The 19,936-nt window shown below is 34.1% G+C and overlaps 1 protein-coding gene across 4 annotated transcripts in view; it reads right to left on the bottom strand.

Moving 5' to 3' along the window:
• Window positions 1–1,199: 1,199 nt before the first annotated feature.
• The window catches only part of Mob3 (MOB kinase activator 3), a 47,189-nt gene continuing 28,452 nt past the window's right edge, over window positions 1,200–19,936 (bottom strand). For 2 of the 4 annotated variants that reach the window (XM_069837885.1, XM_069837882.1), the window contains 3 exons: window positions 14,619–14,846; window positions 8,383–8,498; window positions 1,200–6,916 (listed from right to left, as the gene is read on the bottom strand). In XM_069837885.1, coding sequence (XP_069693986.1) covers window positions 6,770–6,916; window positions 8,383–8,498; window positions 14,619–14,846 — 491 coding nt within the window. In that variant the 3' untranslated portion in view covers window positions 1,200–6,769. The remainder of the gene's footprint in view (window positions 6,917–8,382; window positions 8,499–14,618; window positions 14,847–19,936) is intronic. The other 2 variants (XM_069837884.1, XM_069837883.1) reach the window with 2 other exon arrangements.

Raw genomic sequence — 19,936 nt, forward strand, 5'->3', positions numbered from 1 at the left:
TTTACAACTAAATTTAATTTGTAAATTACAGTATTTTCTTAACATAACAAGACTGGCTAAGTCACTGAAATCAATATAACTGAACATCATATGTCTTATAGCAAAATATCCAATACATAACTTTCAAGTTACTGCTTCAAATTCCCTATTATTCTCAAAATATATTAATGCAATAAAATTATGCATTTTAAGAAAATGCAATTAGGACTAGAAAAGAGATAGAAAATATATTAATGTCCTAAAACTACCGGTCAGACCAGAACAAAGATAAAGACAATAATACAGAATCTTGCAGGGTTTATTTGTCGATCTCAACCCTCTATCTGATATCTCAATGGGGCAGTACACATTTTCAACAAGATACCACTACTACTGAAGTAACTAAGAAAAACAACTCAAAATTTGAGTGGAGAATCGAAAATGATGTGCTACGAACATATTTTTATCTGTCCACTTGTATGACTTCCCTCAACATTCCCCTTTCCCATCATACTGTTTATTCCTTTTCCCCTTTAATGTTCATTTTAGGGAGAATATTAAAATATAAATTAAAAGATTTTTCTATGACTGTTGAAAGATTGCAGTGTATGGGTGTAAGGATGATGTTTCAGAACTTCACATCTCATAAAAATATTTTATTTCTACAGTTCATATGTGGTAACTTTAAACCCAACAGAGAAAAAAATGAAATAGTGAAAGGTCGATTCAATGTATGACTAAAATAATAGTTCTGAAGAGATGGAGTATGAGGAAAAGACCAGAAAAATAGTAAAATCTAGTAGTCTAACAAAATACTCAGTTTCTTAAAAAGAAACAGACAACCCTCTCACATACCCACAAAAGTTCCCAGAAAATCACTGGAAGCCCTCTGTAACTGAGATATTTGCTACCTATTCAATAAGAATTACTGTGAAGTATCTGTACTGAGGACACACCAAATTCAATACACTGTACTAGAAACATTATTGTACAAGTTCTCTCTACGTCTAATAATTTTAAGTATCTGAAAGCAAAACACTGCAAGGTCATTTAATACTCTAACAGAAATGGAAGTCACATGAAAGGCAGTGTTAAGCTTTAAGATTAAACTTTGCTACAAATTGTGATAGTAAGATCTCACCAAATTAAAATATCACTGTTCAGTTTTAAAAATGAGTATGCATATAAGCATGGGACAGAAGAATTTAAAACATTGAAAATTATCCAGCACTTTTTTAATTAACAAATAATACAACAAAACAAAATAACAATTTCTGAAAATATCTCTATGTGCAATACCTAAATACGTATTTTGATAGAGTGGCTTAGGTACATAGATATTTGTATTTTTATATTAGTAAGATGCAGCATAGGACTTTAAACACAACAAAAACAAATAATTTATTAAATATCTCTGTGTAATATCTAAGTATGCATTTTGATATAGTGGCTTAGGTACACAGATATTTGTATTTTTATACTAATAAGATACAGCATAAGACCTTCAACACAACAAAATAAAATAATTTATGAAATAACTCTATGTGTAATATCTAAATACGTATTTTGATATAGTGGCTTAAGTACATATACCTGTTTTTTTTTAAAGATGGGACATGACAGTTAAGTGGCCGAGCTTGGAACTACAGCGCTATGTTGCCAATATGGATTACCACTCTGCCAGCTCATGGAAGCTAGCAATTGATGTTAGATGGCTGACGTTAAAACATTGACAATTGACGCGAGGCTAAAAAAATACAAAAATCGACAGAGAATCAAAAACAACTGTAACTTTGGCAACTCAACCATTGTTACCATAGCAACAGGCCTACCATGCTATGTGACATTCAGTTGTTTTTCCAATCGCAAAACTACTGTCATGGCCCATCTTTCAAAAGAACAGGTATAGATCCTTATACCGTATTTTCATATTAGTAAGATGCAGCATAGGACTTCAACACAACAAAACACAATAATACCTGAAATATCTCTATGTGTAATATCTAAATAGGTATTTTGATATAGTGGCTTAGGTACATAGATCTTTATATTTTCGTACTAGTAAGATGCAGCATAGGACTTTTAACACAACAAAACAAAATAAATTCTGAAATATCTCTATGTGAGGAGCACAGTTTCAAATCGCATTATGTCCACTGGTGGACAAAACTGAGTTTGATACATTTTCATATAGTTTCGGATGTGATCTTTCACTTTGTGAAATACAATTGTATCAAATCATATTCGCTAACAGCGTAAATGACTGCTTAAAAGTAGCAGTTGCTTCATATCATATTCAGCCCTTTATAGAAGGCTATCTGTTTCATATCGTATTACATGCAATAATCATGTTATAGAATTGGCATAAATAAAATTAATTAATTAATTACTTTCTTACGTTGGTTATATTGACAATATGGCGCACTTTTCTCGACAATGCTAGATATTTAATACGGATAATAGTCTTTTCCTTGTGAGCTGTGTGTGACGAAAGTTGTTTCCAATATGGAACAAGAAATTACCGTAGGTGACAATTCAAGAGGAAGCTGAAAGAAGCAAAAATAAGCAAAACATGCACATAAACTGAAATCTGAGGCAATGTACGTGAAAAATAGACTTTAATCAAGAATGCAGGGATTGCGAAACCCCCTACAAACATTTATCACACCCCAGCAATATTTTAATGAACATAGAAATCCTATAATTTTAATTTAATACAATACTAAATCAACATTCAAATCTTCAGGTCTTTACCTTTTTCTTATGCATCAGAATATTTACCTATGCATGGGAGTCGATGTTGGAGAAGGGAAATGAGCTGAAAACTACCCCCGAACTTTTAAAATGTAAAATTACTGTTTCATTTCTTTCTATGACCTATAGCAACTTATGGCAGAAAGGAATAGTTAAAAAAAGGGCGGCCTCGTTCAATTGTGTGAAGCTTTACTAATAGGCAATTATTGTTTTTTTTTATAGAAACTCAGATACAGATCCTGATATGTCCATGTTCAAACCACCATGCCAGCATAGAGAAGGTCGTTTCCATTATTGTACCGTAATATACCAGCTTATTTTCTACTCAAGGCCAAAATTAAAGTATTTGCAGTTCATAACAAAAGTGAGCAGGATCGTAATGTTTCCTTGATGATTCGTGTTTCTTCGCCAAAGAGATGCCACCCAAGAGTTAATACCAGAAAATCTATATCAATGATCGTCAACTATCAGATTCCAGTAAGCAGGAATATGGAACCAGTATGTGCTAAATTTTTTGTAAAGCTGTTTGGATTCGGGCAGCTTCATCTAAATACCATTGCCAAATCAGTTGTGGGTGGTGAAGGGTGTAAAGAACGCAGAGGGGTGATCACAAGAAAGAGAAATTTGCAGCAAAGAAAGAGAAGGTTATTAGTTTCATCTCAAGCCTAAAGAGTAGGGAAAGTCATTGTTCCAGAAAGAAGAGTCAACAATTGTATCTTTCTTCTGACCTGAGCATCAGTAAGTTGTTAACAATATATAATGCAAGTGTAACATGTGAATTAAAAGTAAAAAACTGGTTCTTTAAAAAAATATTCAGAACAAAATAATTTAACTTAGGTTTTGGAACACCTGCAATGGATACTTGTAGTTACTGCCTTAAATTGTCTCGTAGATTGGCTACAACATCCCAAAATGAAAAATCGAATATTTTTGCTAACTTGGATGCTCATCGAATAAGAGCTAAAGCTTTTCATAAACTTATGAGGGAGAAGGCCATTAATTCAATTACTCTATGTTTCGATATGCGGCAGATACAGGCTCTTCCAAAGCTATCAATCAATGAAGCCTATCAGTTAAAGAATATAACACTGATTTTTCCGGTACGAGGTCGCTCATTCCTCCCTGCTGACACAGCCTTTGGAGTTTCGGAAAAATACCATCGAAGAAACTCAGATTCTGACACCTAAAGACTACTATAGTATTTGTAAATCTGTAGGTTCAGTTCACATTTTAGATGAGGAATGATGTGTGAGGGACTACAAAGCACTCAGCAAACATTTTAAAATGATGGGCGGTATCAGTGATATGAAACGAATTATGTTACAGAAGCCAGTGAAAGATGAAAATATCACAGTTAAGACAAAAATGGAGGCAACATATCGCTGTGATGACCCATCCAAGTTTTTCAGTCCCATTCTAAAAAAGGGAAAAAAATGTGTCTTGTTCATGAACATCAGTAATTGCACAATTCAGCAGAGTGAGTGAAGAAAAGAAGACTGATGTGAATAATTTATTAAACAAATGTTTTGGAGGTGATTGGAGGAGCATAGGAGATTTGGATTTCTATGCTAACATCATTGATGCAGTTTCTGTAGTAACTGGCAATAAGGATGATGGTAGTATGGCAACTTGTGGCTGCTTAGGAGGAGGAGATTCGAAAAATGTGAAAAAGAGTCAAACACCATGAATCAAACCATATGCATGTTATGAACACCCTGTAGACCTACATCAAAATGTGTTTAATGTGTAGATTTTTTTTTTTGTATTAACAAAATAATGTTATATTTAATAATAACAATAATTATGGTTTTTATGCATTCATTTATCTCATTAAAGACATTATGACAGCAGAAAGACGTTATGAACACCCTATATATCAAAATGTTTAATGTGAAAATTGTAATTTTGTAATAACAAAAAAGATTTTTATTTAATAAGAACAATAATGATTGGTTATTTTATGCATTTGTCTCGTTAAGGGTTTTTGATTACGTACATCTGTACAATTATTGGATCAAAACGTATTATGTCTAACACATTTTCCTTCAATTTGAAGAACACAATTGAAAAGTACTTTCATTTTTTTCAAGTTCCTAGAAGTAAGCCTCAACCATAATAACTTCACATTTTTCACTACCCAGATTAGGAGTAATCAGTTCTTCATTCTTCCTGTAAAATTTAGTTACTTGGACATAATATGATTTGAATCTATGCTCCTCATCTGTAATAACTAAATACGTATTTGGGTATAGTGGCTTAGGTACACAACTCCTTATATTTTCATACTAGTAATATGCAGCATATACCTTTAACACAACAAAACAAAACAAAACAATTTCTGAAATATCTCTATGTGTAATATTTGGGTATAATGGTTAAGGTATAGTAGCTCCTTATATTTCCATACTAGTAAGATGCAGCATAGGACCTTTAACACAACAAAACAAAATAATTTCTGAAATACCATATCTCTATGTGAAATATCTAAATACGTATTTGGATATAATGGCTAAGGTATAGTAGCTCCTTATATTTTAATATTAATAAGATGCAGCATAGGACCTTACACTTGTCAATTGGCAACAAATTGAAAGCTTGTACCTCCAAATCTTCACTCACACATCAATACATGTAATGCCCGATATATTTATAATCTATGCTTATTTCACTCTCTTAGCATTAAAAGGTAGTGTGTAAGCCGAGGCAACTAATAGACAATACTAAATCACGTGACTGAACAAATGAGATTCCTTGTGATGTGTTACATTTTTCGTCAAAATGCGACACATATAGATTAAATAATATCTCTTTGTGTTGTTTCTTGGTTTATTTAATGTGAAAAGTACGAATAAAGACTACTCGCAATTCTATAGGATCTGCCTGATGAGACAGAAGGAAAACATAAAAACGAAAAAAAGAAGAGTGAGGAAAAGGGAATTAAAGGAAAAGAGGATTGGAGAACAGACAGGAGAGAGAAGGAGGAAGAAAATAAAGGAGAAAAGAAAAGGAATAAAGGAAATAGAAAAGAAAGAAACAGTAGTAAGAAAGAAATTCACAGCCACTAATATTATCCACTCTTGTAAACTAACATGAAAATTAGCATACAATTCACATTATGGTAATATAGAAGTTCTGGCAGATAGTTCACAACTAGAGAGAGTGAAGTTCCACGCAATTCAACACAGACTGAGGAACTCGAAACAGTTCGTAAGTAAGATAGTTCGAAATGGAAGCTGTTCCTTTTAAGAATGTATGCACTCACTTGAGGGAAATGCGAAAAAACGTTTCTCTGAGAATAAACAATTTGCTGAATAAACAGAATATTAATAATTTGTGATATGCATTTCCTAGATATTACTTTTAATACGTTATTATATGGCTTCACAATTTGTATAGCTATAAGACATGATTAAATGATAATGACATGAGAGGAAACAGGTGCCGACTTCCTAAAATAGCCTTTCGTAATATTTGCAAGTATAGGTTAAAATTAAAGAAAATACTTCCTACATGGCAGTTGGCCTTCAGGATAAAATCTTGGAACTATTCAATTTGAAGCAAAGTGAATGACAATACTGATCTCAATCAAGCATTCTAAAAACGAACACTGAGCAACTACCCGGGCTTTCCACACTGAGATCACGCAGACTATTACAGAATAAATAAATTACAAGAAACAAATTATATTCCTTTATATTCTTCAACAGTGGCAAAGATGACACAGGACTATTTTTAAATTTAGCACATTTCATCTTCATGACATCACTAGTCACACTGACACCACGCACCACTGGAAACGCATAATTATGTAAACACATTGAAAATTCAACTAATACTTATGCAGAATAGATCATAATCCTTCTGCTAAGCACCAATATGTATAATAGAATTACAAAAATTCTGTTCGAGATAATACAACTGATAAGTATGAAACTCGAGACATTCTATCATGAAGAGGGATGTATCACTGTAAATGGATGCATATTCTTACCATACAGATGAAGTGCCCTCAAGCTTCTTGTCGAGATGTCAGGAGTCAACTTGACGTTGTTGGTGGGTCATTATAGTCCCGGCATATGTGTGATGTCATTTCCTTCAAGGGTTCCAGTTCCTTACTACTGACTAAATCAAACTCGCGAACAAAGTAATAGAAGTGTTTGTAGCAGGTGTTCACATGTGGCTCCTGAAACATAAGTAGTAGCGGTAAATAAATTGGGATTTATTTTAGCTAACTTCAAAGCGATGCTCCTTAAAGTACAAGTAAAGAGATGAGTTTTTAGTGGTAATTTTTTTTTAATATTCTCATTACATCATTAAATTAATATTTCTCTGTGTTAAAAATCATACTACAAATTCGTATTAATTTCCCGATAATTTATTTGTCTAACACAATATGCGTTAAAAAATTTAATTCTGATTGTCAAGAAATACTTATTGATTTACAGATCTACTGAAAACAACAAAAGATGATCGAAACACTCATTTTGAAGATATTTTTAATTTATTCTGTATCGAGATCTCCACCACCAAATTGTAACATTCAAAATGTTGTAACATTTCCTTTCATTACAATCTTCCTTATAGACTCTGTGACCAGGATTAATGAAGATCTAGCATCTGTAGCTCAATGGGCTCAATATTTATACTGTGCAAGTGACTACAACAATTCTAAATCAACAATATTATTGTCACTACCTACTCTGTGTTCTGTGCCATAATGTTATGGTCTACGGCATGATGTCTTGAACTTACATCACGAAATGAGCGATGGTTTGAGTCTTTATTGGGAAAGAAATTTTCTCACGAAATTTCGGCCAATGTACGGAAGTGGTACCCTCCAGCATCAATATGAATTTGAAGACCAAAAGTAGGTAGCGAAATCCAGTTCCACAGCCTGCCAAACCAGCTTGGGTGAGGGAGAAAATCATGCTAACCACATCTTACTCTGTATTTGTTGATATCATTCTAATGTGGAAATTAGGCCAGCAGCCAGCTGGTAAATCCTGACCCTCTATCACCAACCGGACACAAGATTATATTATTATATTATATTATATTACCTACTCTATGATTGTTTGTGTTTGATTAAAATCATTCTTGGAATTCTTTAGACAATTCAATACAATTTGTGCCCATTCACAAATCTAATTCTATTATTTCTTCCAATGTTATTAAGAAGAAAGCTTAACTTCTACAACAAAAGGCGAAGTGGTACTCTTATTTCATGTCTGCAGATAGAAAATGTGTGAAAATCAAGACAAAAACAACAGAAGGCAATCATATTCTAGACATGCTAAACTAGAGACGGACACAAAAAATTACCGATTTTCTTTTACAAAATCCAGTGTTCAATCATGCATTAATTCTGTGGTGCCAAAACAAAATATGACAATCATTTCTTGCAATTTCTCAGGAGTGAGCATTCAAAGTTTGAATGACTATATAAAATCATAATAATCAAGTTTCATAACAACGAGTTAGAGAGAAAAGTATGACATATGCATGTCATCTTGTGCCACAATAAAGATACCTTCGGATGCACAACATATTGCAAAATCTCATTTTTGCCAAAAATTGACTTGGAATCACAGAATTACAACACTGGAAGAAATATTCACAAAGCAGTATTGATATGCCTGTAATACTTACAGCTCCTATAGCCACAATTCGATCGAAGTGATGGATATAGACATGAACGAATACTCTGAATAATCTTGTCAAAATCTTTCGACATAATGAGACGAATGACTTTGGGAAAGGCACATCTGTAACAAAGAAGCGTTCTCTTAACTCACTAACGGTACCAATGTTAATCAGTGCTCTGTTGGTAATCAAAAAATGAAGACAAAACTTAATTTCCCATAACTATGGTTCTGGAATACAACTATGGTCCACGATCCAACTATTCAAAGAACATTGTAGAAGTAACATAGATCGTTCGTAGATAGCTGTAGTAACTTGACTTCAAACTACAGTACAGCAAAAATATAGATAAACGAGGTACTATGTTATGGAGTATACAATTTCAATAGACCATAGTTGTGTTCCAGGACCATAGTTATGGGAAATTACGGTACATAAAAAAGTCAGTTGTGCTACAACATTATTAACAAGAATTTGCGCACATCTTGAAATAATTTAGAAATTTTGTACATCAACACACTTATTTGTCCCTGCAGAAAAAAGTTCTACACAACACATGAAAAGTGTTACCCCTTCACATCAATTACTTTTGTAATAGAGCATTTCTTTGGGTGTTCCACTGGAATTTTGAAAATGAATCTCCAAGTAACTCTACTCATGATACCAAAGTTACGTGTATTCTTCAATAAATATATTAAATTTATATATGCGAGACATCCATGAAGCAATTTTCATGGAGCATGTGCGACAAAAATGAATTCTTTTGTAGGCGATATTTGCTGTTCATGTACAACGAATTAGTTGATCAAACTTTATTTTCTTCAGTGATTAAATGTGAAATTTCAACGAGTATATTAATTACGAAATTAATTGCAATTGGAGTAGGAAAAGCATGCATAACATGAAAATTCTTCCATTATAACAAGAATTTGAGTATGATATACTATCAGTGCTCACAAAGTTTCTGGACACAAATATTTTTAAGTGATGAACTAAAAAATCTTAATAATGGCTACAGTTACACTTATGGAAGAAGTTAATTCATCCAGTAAATTATACATTAAATATTACTTTTTAGCCAAAAAAGTAAGCATTTTGTAAGATATTTTATACTGATTCTATTAGGCAGAATATTTCATTTCCGTATGTTCAGCACATACACACATTGGATAACCAGAAATTTCAGCTGTAACAATCTTCATTGGTATTAGTTTACAAGACTTGAAAATTTCAAAATTTTAATACAGAATAGCATTTAATCGACAAGGTATGAACTTTTTAAATTACATAAAATTAGTCTTTTTTGCTTGACCACTTTTCTTCAGCTAATAACAGATATTAATCTTCTTACATGGCATACATCTACTTATTCCACTCCTACTGCTGCCACCATCATCAGTGACACAATATTCGTGAATTAGCTTCACAGTATCATTTCTCAGGACCAGTCAGGCTTCATCTTTTAGGTAGATAATACAGTAAAATTTGATTTACACGTTTTTATGAGGTCAGAAAAAAAAACGCCGAAGTAAGAAAAACGTGTATGTGAAATCACATTTAATAACGTCTGAAATAGCATCTGAAGACTATACTGTCATACAAAAAAAAAAAAGTCAGACTGCTTGCTCCTAAGGAATAAACCATGCCTTCAATTTGTGATAATTGTTTCATAATTTATTCAGTTACATCATGATGTATTACGAAATGTTTCACCGTTTCTAAACTAGTAATACCATCATTAAGGGACACAAGATTATTGGAGACATGGGCAACTTCGAATTTCAAAGTGGGCCGTATTTTAGCAATGAACACGTACAATATTTTTGAGTTTTCACATTTTCATGGCAAACTAATTTCGAGCAAAATTGATTTAGAAAGTGTAAATGAAGTTTTATAGCTAAGAGGGATGACGTTACAGGAGAATGAAGAAAGTTACACAATGCAGAACTGCACACATTGTATTTTCACCTGACACAATTAGGAACATTAAATCCAGATGTTTGAGATAGGTTGGGCCTATAGCACGTATCGGCGGATCCAGAAATGCATACAGGGTATTAGTTGGGAGGCCAGACAGAAAAAGACCTTTGGGGAGGCCGAGACATAGATGGGATTATAATATCAAAATAGATTTGAGGGAGGTGGGATATGATGATAGAGACTGTATTAATCTTGCTCAGGATAGGGACTGATGGCGGGCTTATGTGAGGGTGGCAATGAACCTCTAGGTTCTCTCAAAGCCATAAATAAATAAATAAATAAAATAAAAATGAAGTTTTATACCTACCACGGTATAAAATATGATGATGTAAGTGTAAAAAAAAACGAATAAATGAAAAATGTATAACCGAAATAGAATAGGGAAAGTATTGAAATTTTGCCAGGACCTTAAAAAAAAACAACAACAAAAAAAAAACAACAAAAAGAAAAAAAAAACAAAAAAAAATCGAGTAAGTGTGAAAAATGGAGAAATGTGAAACATATAAAATAAGTTTTATTGTATTACTGGAGACTTCAGAAGCTGTAGCTTCTTTTGGCCATGTAATTTGAAGCTCCATATTCTTTTTATACAGTACATACATATATTCGTCAGATTCTCAAATTTCTGGGATTACTGTAAAAACAATTATGTATTATGTGTACTAAATTTAGATGTAATTCTTCTATGGGCTATTATTTTCTGACTCAGGACTATGGGAAGCATTCTCTTGGCCTTCACTTGAAGGTATATTACTAAGGCTGCCATAACGAAGAAACACAAAACCAGGACATGACCAACATGTCAATTCCATCGGCAACAAGAATTTCTAAGACACTTATACTATATTTAATATGGATACTAAATATCATTTATTTACTATACACGCTACATCAGCATCACTTAGTCTATTTACTTAATATGGACTGGTTGGACAATTCAGTAATACATTTCGTCTTATCTATAAATTTATTCAGCATGGGCATTACATTATTACCATTTACTATAGAGGCAGACCATTCAAATCTGTGTATCACCAACACAGTACCATCATAATTCTCGGAACCTTGTTTCTGGATGATCTTGTGAAATTCACTGCCATTAAAATGTTTAATATTATACTGTATCTGCAGAATTGCATTTACTGACTTAAAGTTGTAGGTACAGCTTAACAGCTTCAATAAATCGATTTTTCAATTTTTTATGTGATGCAACAATTATTGTGTGTGTGTGTGTGTGTGTGTGCGCGCGCATGTCAGTTGGGGTTTGGGGGAGGGGGCTGATATAATTTTAAAACTGTTGTTTTTGAGAAAATGAAAGTAAATCTACTTTTATTCAGAGGTTTTCCTCAACTGTAAGGTAAATGTCTGGTAATCTATGGTGAATACTCGACCTCACCCCATCTTGTCAAAAAATTGTACAACTCTTGACTTACTAGTTGCTCCATATCTTAATGCTTTAATGCTAATGTAAGATCTATGGAATACAATAAATGAAATGAAAAAAATTTAAAAAAGAACTTCGATAATTCTGCAATCATTCAAAACTAAACCCAAGTATATTGAAACTATTTTTACCACAGTAACCTGAAGGTTCATGTCGTCAAGCTATGCAAGTTTTGAGAGTGAGTGAGTGCAGATATAATTTTAAAACTGTTGCTTTTGAGAAATTGAAAGTAAAATCTATTATGACCTTGAACCCATCTTTAAGATCAAGACAACACATGTAACAAAGCATCTTCTTTCCACTTTCAAATTTGACTAAGAAGAACTCCCTATATTAATTACTTGACGAGTTGCTTGAATTTTAAAATGAGCTTAATAACAAAAATAATTATGCAAATCTAATCTTTCAGGTAAAGCTCCCTGTAAAGCAGATTTGAATAATTTCAAGGGAAAAATTGTTCCGGGGCAATCCAGAGATTGTGTGCACTCGATGTGGGTCTCTGGCTTTTCGTCAGCCCACGCAAGTTGTGTGGATATAAAGGTAAAAGTTGAGATGGTGTGGGGTGGAGTTCCCGGGTAGCTCAGTTAGTAAGAATGCTGGTACATTCAACCAGAGGTCCCGGGATCAATACCCGGCCCCGGAACAATTTTTCCCTTGAAATTATACAAAAATAATTGATTTTTAAGAAATATGAATGATTACAGCCAAATGTGTTCAATCTAGAAGTGCAACACTGCACAGATATTATCAACACCATAAAAAAATTTCATTAGAATCAATAGGATGGATTTTGGAAGTGAGCTGATTTCACACAGACCGCTTCTACAATATATAACATGAGAATCATTAAAATTTTACAAAACTGGACATTCCTTTAAGGAGTTTTTAGAATACCACGAAAACACTGAAATTTGTTAAAATTATGATTAATTTATGTAAATACAATAAAAAAATAAATGTACCTTTTGGCACAGCTCTTTGAATGGGAAGGAGTGCTCTGAATAAATACTGGGTCATCCCATTATCTTCTGACCAGAGATGCAGTAGGAACTGCATCAGCCGATAAGGCAATGCCTATGGTAGGATGGGGAAGTAGGTGGGTAGGTTTAACTGGTTTTAACCGGACTCTCATGCAACAGAGTTAATGTTGTTTGAACAGTGCAAGCAACTACAAGTATACATTCTTCTAAGAATAAATGGCAAATAATAGACCTAATTATTCTATTCCACATCAGGTGTTTATTTCGATTTGTATGTCCGTACAGTATCTGCTCATGTCAGGAGATTATTTCAGAGAAATTCCCAGGTGATTGAGTTCCACATTGTGATACAATTCATAACTTAATAAATTTCAGGAAATGGGAAGTGCTCAAGGTAGGAAGTGAAAAAGGTGATGGACAGTATTCACAGAAGAAACTATTGATGACATTGGACAACACCTGGAAAATTCCCCTAAGAAATCTCAAAGTGCGTACACATGTAGCGAATGAATAACAAATGAACGACAAATGAATGCATTTGCTAATTGAAATCGAAACATGTGGATGGCACAGAAAAGGCACACCGATCATTTGATTTGCCTTTGGTAGTGATCCGTCACTTGTTGGTACATCAAAGGGAGTTGGTATTTGTTTTGGATGGGATTTGCTACTTGTTTGCAGTTTGTAGCAGAATACAGCGGTTAGTTTAATTTCACCAACAGAATGTCTGAACTCCAGTGGACTGAAGAAGCTGTCATCAGACTTGCTGATGTATATAGGAAGCAGGAAATTTTATGGCCAAGTAATATTTCGAAGTATGTTTCGAAATGCAGCAGAAGTTGTGAAATTGTCCGATTCAATTCGACGTAAATCATGAAGCAAGTCAGTGTCTCTATATAATCGATTGCGATTTTCGTAGAGTGGCATTTGCCACCATCGCCTTCTGTTTTTTAACTTTCTTTTTGTTGAACTGTATATAATAATAACAATGGCTACACTTGCTATAATAATTATATCTTCGTCTGCTATTAGTGCAGATAATCAGCGAACGTGAATGTTCTCTGATCATTTGCTGATGATTTGTATGTTGCTCCGAAGAGCGAATGAACAAAGTTTTGCTTCATCATTCATTGTTCATTTGCTACTTGTGTACACACCTTTAGATGTCTTTCTCAGCAAACGGGAATTTCTTATGGTTCTGTACAAAGAGCTACAAAGTTAAGTTAAAACTTCATAAATGTACTGTGGTGCAAGAACTTAAACCAGGTCATCCTGCATTTCAGATGATATTTTGTGAATAGATTTTGAATAAAATGCATGACGGAGAAATTAATCCTAATCTCATTTTCTTTTCGAACAAAGCATGATTTCACTTACGTGGATATGTTATTTTGCAAAATGGCTGACACTGGAGTTCCAAAAAACCTAATCTGCTCTATGAGGAACCTCTTCATGACCAGAAATTAGGAGTGTGGTGCAAATGCTAGAAATGTGTGGAAAATGAAGGCAGGCAATTCCAGCATCTACTTGCGTGACATGGGTGAGTACATAACTTTTTAAAGTGCATTAGAATTTATTAGACAGTCACTCTAGCATAACAAGTAACCGCTGAACCACAGGCTCAAGTATTGCCCAGCCAGCAGGAAGCTATAGCTTATCGGCAGGCACAGCTCTGGTCAGACGATAATTGAATGACCCAGTATTAAAATTTCAAGATGTAGTTTCAACTAAATCTGTAAACAATTCACTTGCGACTATATTCTTTCATTACCAAATTCTGACATAATTATATACTACATAAGTGATAACATCTAAATTAAATAAATGTTGACACTTACCTGTTGAGACAGGAAATAATGTCTCATTATTTATTTGAGATTCCACCCAATCCATGAGAAGAGCAACATACTGGGGTGCTGGCAATGGAGTTGGCTTCTTATACTTTCCACCATCCGCCCATAGATATTCGAATTTCGGTCCACCTGACATTGTAGGACATGATGTGGTTGTACAATATTCTGATACAGTTCCATATATCAGATTGATGCGATTGAAGAAGTCAACAACTACAAAATCAGAAAAGAAAGTAATTAAATTTATGGCACACTGTATGAGAAATTTAACGGGGTCTAATATTTTTCCATTTAATTAAATCAGTATTTAAAAATCATATCATACTCATATTAGGAAAGTACAGGATAACAGAGAGGATATGGAATGGAGCAGGTTACACCAGCAGCTTGCCTATGCGCATGGCGTGAATATGTTAGGAGAAAATCCACAAACTATTAGGGAAAACAAGGAAATTTTATTTCAAGCAAATAAAGAGATAGATTTGGAAGTAAATCCCGAAAAGACAAAGTATATGATTATGTCTCGTGGCCAGAACATAGTGGAAATATAAAAATTGGAAATAAATCCTTTGAAAAGGTGGAAAGATTCAAATATCCTGGAGCAAGAATAACAAATATTAATGACACTCAGGAGGAAATTAAATGCAGAATAAATATGGGAAATGCCTGTTATTCGAATGAAAAGCTTTTGTCATCCAGTCTGCTCTCAAAAAAGTTAGAATTTATAAAACAGTTATATTACTGGTTGTTCTATATGGCTGTGAAACTTGAATTTTCACTTTGAGAGAGAATCAGAGGTTAAGGGTGTTTGAGAATAAGGTGCTTAGGAAAATATTTGAGGCTAAGAGGGATGTAGTTACAGGAGAATGGAGAAAGTTACACAATGCAGAACTGCATGCACTGTATTCTTCACCTGACATAATTAGGAACATTAAATCCAGACGTTTGAGATGGGCAGGAAATGTAGTATGTATGGGTGAATCCAGAAATGCATATATAAAGTATCAGTTGGGAGACCAGAGGAAAAAAAAACCTTTGGGTCGCCAAGACGTAGATGGGAGGATAATATTAAAATGGATTTGAGGGAGATGGGATATGATTATAGAGCCTGGATTAATCTTGCTCAAGATAGGGACCGATGGCAGGCTTATGTGAGGACGGCAATGAACCTCCAGATTCCTTAAAAGCCCTAAGTCCACACCTGTGGAGTAACGGTCAGTGCGTCTGGCCGTGAAACCAGGTGGCCCGGGTTCGAATCCCGGTCGGGACAAGTTACCTGGTTGAGGTTTTTTCCAGGGTTTTCCCTCAACCCAATACGAGCAAATGCTGGGTAACTTTCGGTGCTGGACCCCGGACTCATTTCACTGGCATTATCATCTTCATTTCATTCAGACGCTAAATAACCTAGATGTTGATGGAGCGTCGTAAAATAATCCAATAAAAAAAAAGCCATAAGTAAGTAAATATCATAGTCATATTACTTTCTTTTGAAATGACCAGTAGTACAATCAATCAAAACATAAAAAGGTAAGTTCTAAATTGAATATTTCTATGGAAATTTTATACAACAGAAATTATATTACATAATGGCATAAAAGTAAAATACGATATAATATATAAGTTAGGGTGACCAGACGTCCCATTTTTAATGGGAATGTCTTTTTTTTTTTTTTTTTTCATGATCTGTCCCGGTGTCCTGATAAATTTTTAACAGGATGCCAAAATGTCCCGTTTTTTTTCAAACTTGCAACAAATTGCTGTTTAATTTATGAAATTTAATTTTTTCAAATATACTACCTCTATAATATGTCACATTATTATTTTTAACAGTTTTAAATCATAAATACGTTTCCCACAGCGGCATGTGGTGATGATGTTTTCAGGGGAAGCGATTCCATTGAAACACTGTATGTAGGCAACAGGCATTGAAGCCCAGTCGGGCAATGGCATACATACAGGCACCGCTTCCCTTCACGTCATGCTACCACACGCCACTGATTTCTCAAGATGCGAGAACACATACAGATTCAGAAAATAAAACTCAGTTCTTTTTTTTTCAATGTTTTCACAATAATTCATTTGGTTACCACCAGATAGCACCCGACACCCTGTTTCCACTTTCTCTTTCTTTGTTCTGCAGTCAGCACTCTCTCATTTTGCACATAGTTTTTGTAGTGATTAGGTCTAGTAGTTATATGCAGACCGATAAATTCTGATATGGGGAACAGAAAATGTGTTTTCTCTAATACTTTAAGACAAGAGTTTGCCTTCTTGAAAGAAGATGGCACAACAAGCAAAGTGGAATGTACGTTGTGCCATTCAGTTTTGTCTATTAAACAATGAGGGTGATCTGATATCATGCAGCACGTTAAGAAGAAGAACCACATGTTGGCTGTTGCTGCCAAGGCTTTCAGCCTGTGTCTCACATTTGAGAGCACAAATCTTCTTCTTCTGCTATGGTACTACAGCCCAAATCGGGCCTTGACATCCTCTATTCTCCTCTGTCCAGTGATGTTCTCTTCCATGCCATTACTCCCAAAACTTGTCTAGCATCCACTCTCACTGCATCAGCCCATCTATCCTTCGGTCTGCCTATCAGTCTTTTACCATATATCCTTCCCTCCATTATTTTCCTAGGTATCCTCTGGTTCTCAATTCTGTTGATATGCCCAGCCCATTCCAATCTTCGGAGTTTGATGTGTGTCACTACATCCATATCTCGATATTGTTCCATTACTTCCTGGTTATACCTTATCCCCCATTTTCCATTTTCATTAACTGGTCCAACTATCCGCCTCAATATCTTTCTTTCGAATGCACCTAAGGCTGATTCTATCTTATTATTTATTACCCAAGTTTCACATCCATAACAGAGCACTGTTCTAATTATCATTTTATAGATTCAAAATTTAGTTTTCTTATTACTGACCCAAGATATTTAAAATCCTTCGTGGTTTCGAATCTTTCTGAACCTATCTGTTGATTGGATATTAGGATATTTCTGGACTATATCATCCACTTTGTCTTGCTGTTATTAATGTTCAATCCTATTTTTCCTGCTGCTTTTTCAAGGTCTTTAAGTATCTCTTCTACTTTGGCTTTTGATCTACCCATGATGTCCAAATCATCTGCATACCCAACAACTTGTACGTTTTTATACATCAATGTATTATTAATATCTATACCTGTTTGCCTTATCACCCAATTTAGCGTAATATTGAATAGCATTGGTGCCAATCCATCCTCTTGTTTCAATCCATTGTTAACAACAAAGGCTCCTGATATGCCACCAAAAACTTTGACTTATGCTCTAGTTTCCAACATTGTCATTTTTATCAGTCTTATTATCTTTGGGTGTATTCTTTGTTTCGCTAAGATTCTATATAACCCAAATCTACTCACGCTGTCATAGGCTGTCTCGAAGTCTATGAAAAGGTGATATAGGCTCAAATTATATTCCCAAAATTTCTCTGACATAATTTTTACTGTGTTTAGTTGAGCTATAGTGGATCTACCTTTTCGGAAACCAGCCTGATATTCCCCTATTATATTCTCATAATATGATTCCAGTTTCCTTCGTAATATGTGAGTAAAGGAGAGCACAAATAGTGGACTACAAATTGAAGAAAACAAACATGTTGCTGCTGAAGAAGGTCTCTGTGCTTTCCACACAGCAAAACACAGCCATTCTTTCAGGTCAACGAACTATACATTACAAATAGTGAGGAACTTGTTTGAAAAACGTTCACATGTTGCAGAACAAAGTGTGTGTCTATAATAGTGAAAGCTTTCTCACAGTACCAGTACGCAATGCCTGAAATCCAAGCAGAATTTAAAAATGCTAAATATGTTTCTGTGATGACTGATGCAGCTAACCACAAAAGTTAAAAGTTACTGCCAATTCTTGTACGATATTTCATTTCTGATCAGTAATGCTGAGACATTGGAGCAGTTCTGGTGTGCCATTACGTGGTTCGGTGTGATTCAGACTTCAGTAATATAACCAAGGCTTGCATAGCCTCTGACAGCACTACGAGACTTTGGAGTACTGGCACCTCGAGAGGTTGATGTTAACTGCATGACCTGCAGTCTATATATGAAGAGTTCGCGGGAAAAACGATGAATGTCACAGTTTTGTTAAGGTTGATGTCATTATCTAATTCATGGATCACTACGAAATTTAATGTTGTTCTTATGAAAAATGGTAAAAAGAAGAATTATCACCACGAATACAGTAATCCTTTCCTTTATTTTCTATAGAAACAGCGCTACATCTTGCAGTTACAGACTCAATTACATCATTATCTAATCCTTAACAGAAATGTGACATTCATCGTTTTTCCTGTGAACTCTTCATATATAATAATTATCTGAAGGGTCGATTGTAACACTTTTATTTGTTCATGTTATTGTCATACACAATAATCCACATTTTAAAATTTTCAAAACTAAATGTATGGCGAGTCATGGATAATAAATTCTTGTATATAGAGAAGGTGCCTTCTGTATCTGCTGAAACTACAAATGCATATTTGAAGTATTTTATGTTATTTATTTGTACATCTATGTCAGTTGGCTGCATTATATAATGACTTTAGTAACTGTGAAACATTTTTGCTTTCCTGCAAGACATTATTTTAACAGACACATTTTTTCCTGTCTCCTCTTTCACACTGTTAAGTTTGCATGAAACATTATTTATTTACTTTTTATTCATTTTTCTATATAAACTTTTAACACATATCTCACTGATTAAATTTCAAACTTCTTTACTGTGTTAATATTTAGGATTTACCTTAGCTGACTGTTTCGAAGTCTTGTTCTTAACTGTCTAAAGCCTAGAGGCAATGAAGAACAAGACTTCGAAACAGTCAGCTAAGGTAAATCCTAAATATTAATACAGTAAAGACGGTGGAAATTTAATCAGTGCATTATTAATTATTGTAATTTTATCCACTAGTTTTGTTTCAAATTTTTCCAAGGCTTCAATTGAAATTAATCGCATTTTTACCAAAATATACTGGAAACCAATCCACATCCATCTACTTTACTTAAGTATCATGTAAAGAATGTCCTACAGAGTGTATTGGTGACATCAAATTCAAACTAAAAAATTGCAATATTTGGTTTCTATTGAAGAAACAACAGATGTCCTTGGGTGACATGTGGTCACCATGGTTGTTGTAACTTTGGATCTAGGAAGTCCTTATAGACTGACTGTATCTTCTAACATGTGAAGAAATTAATGCAGTGAACTATTATGCCATTATGAGAGAGCATTTCAGATTACTGGAAAGTTTTAT

Source organism: Periplaneta americana, chromosome 10, assembly GCF_040183065.1.
Source record: "Periplaneta americana isolate PAMFEO1 chromosome 10, P.americana_PAMFEO1_priV1, whole genome shotgun sequence".
NCBI classification, from domain to species: domain Eukaryota; kingdom Metazoa; phylum Arthropoda; class Insecta; order Blattodea; family Blattidae; genus Periplaneta; species Periplaneta americana.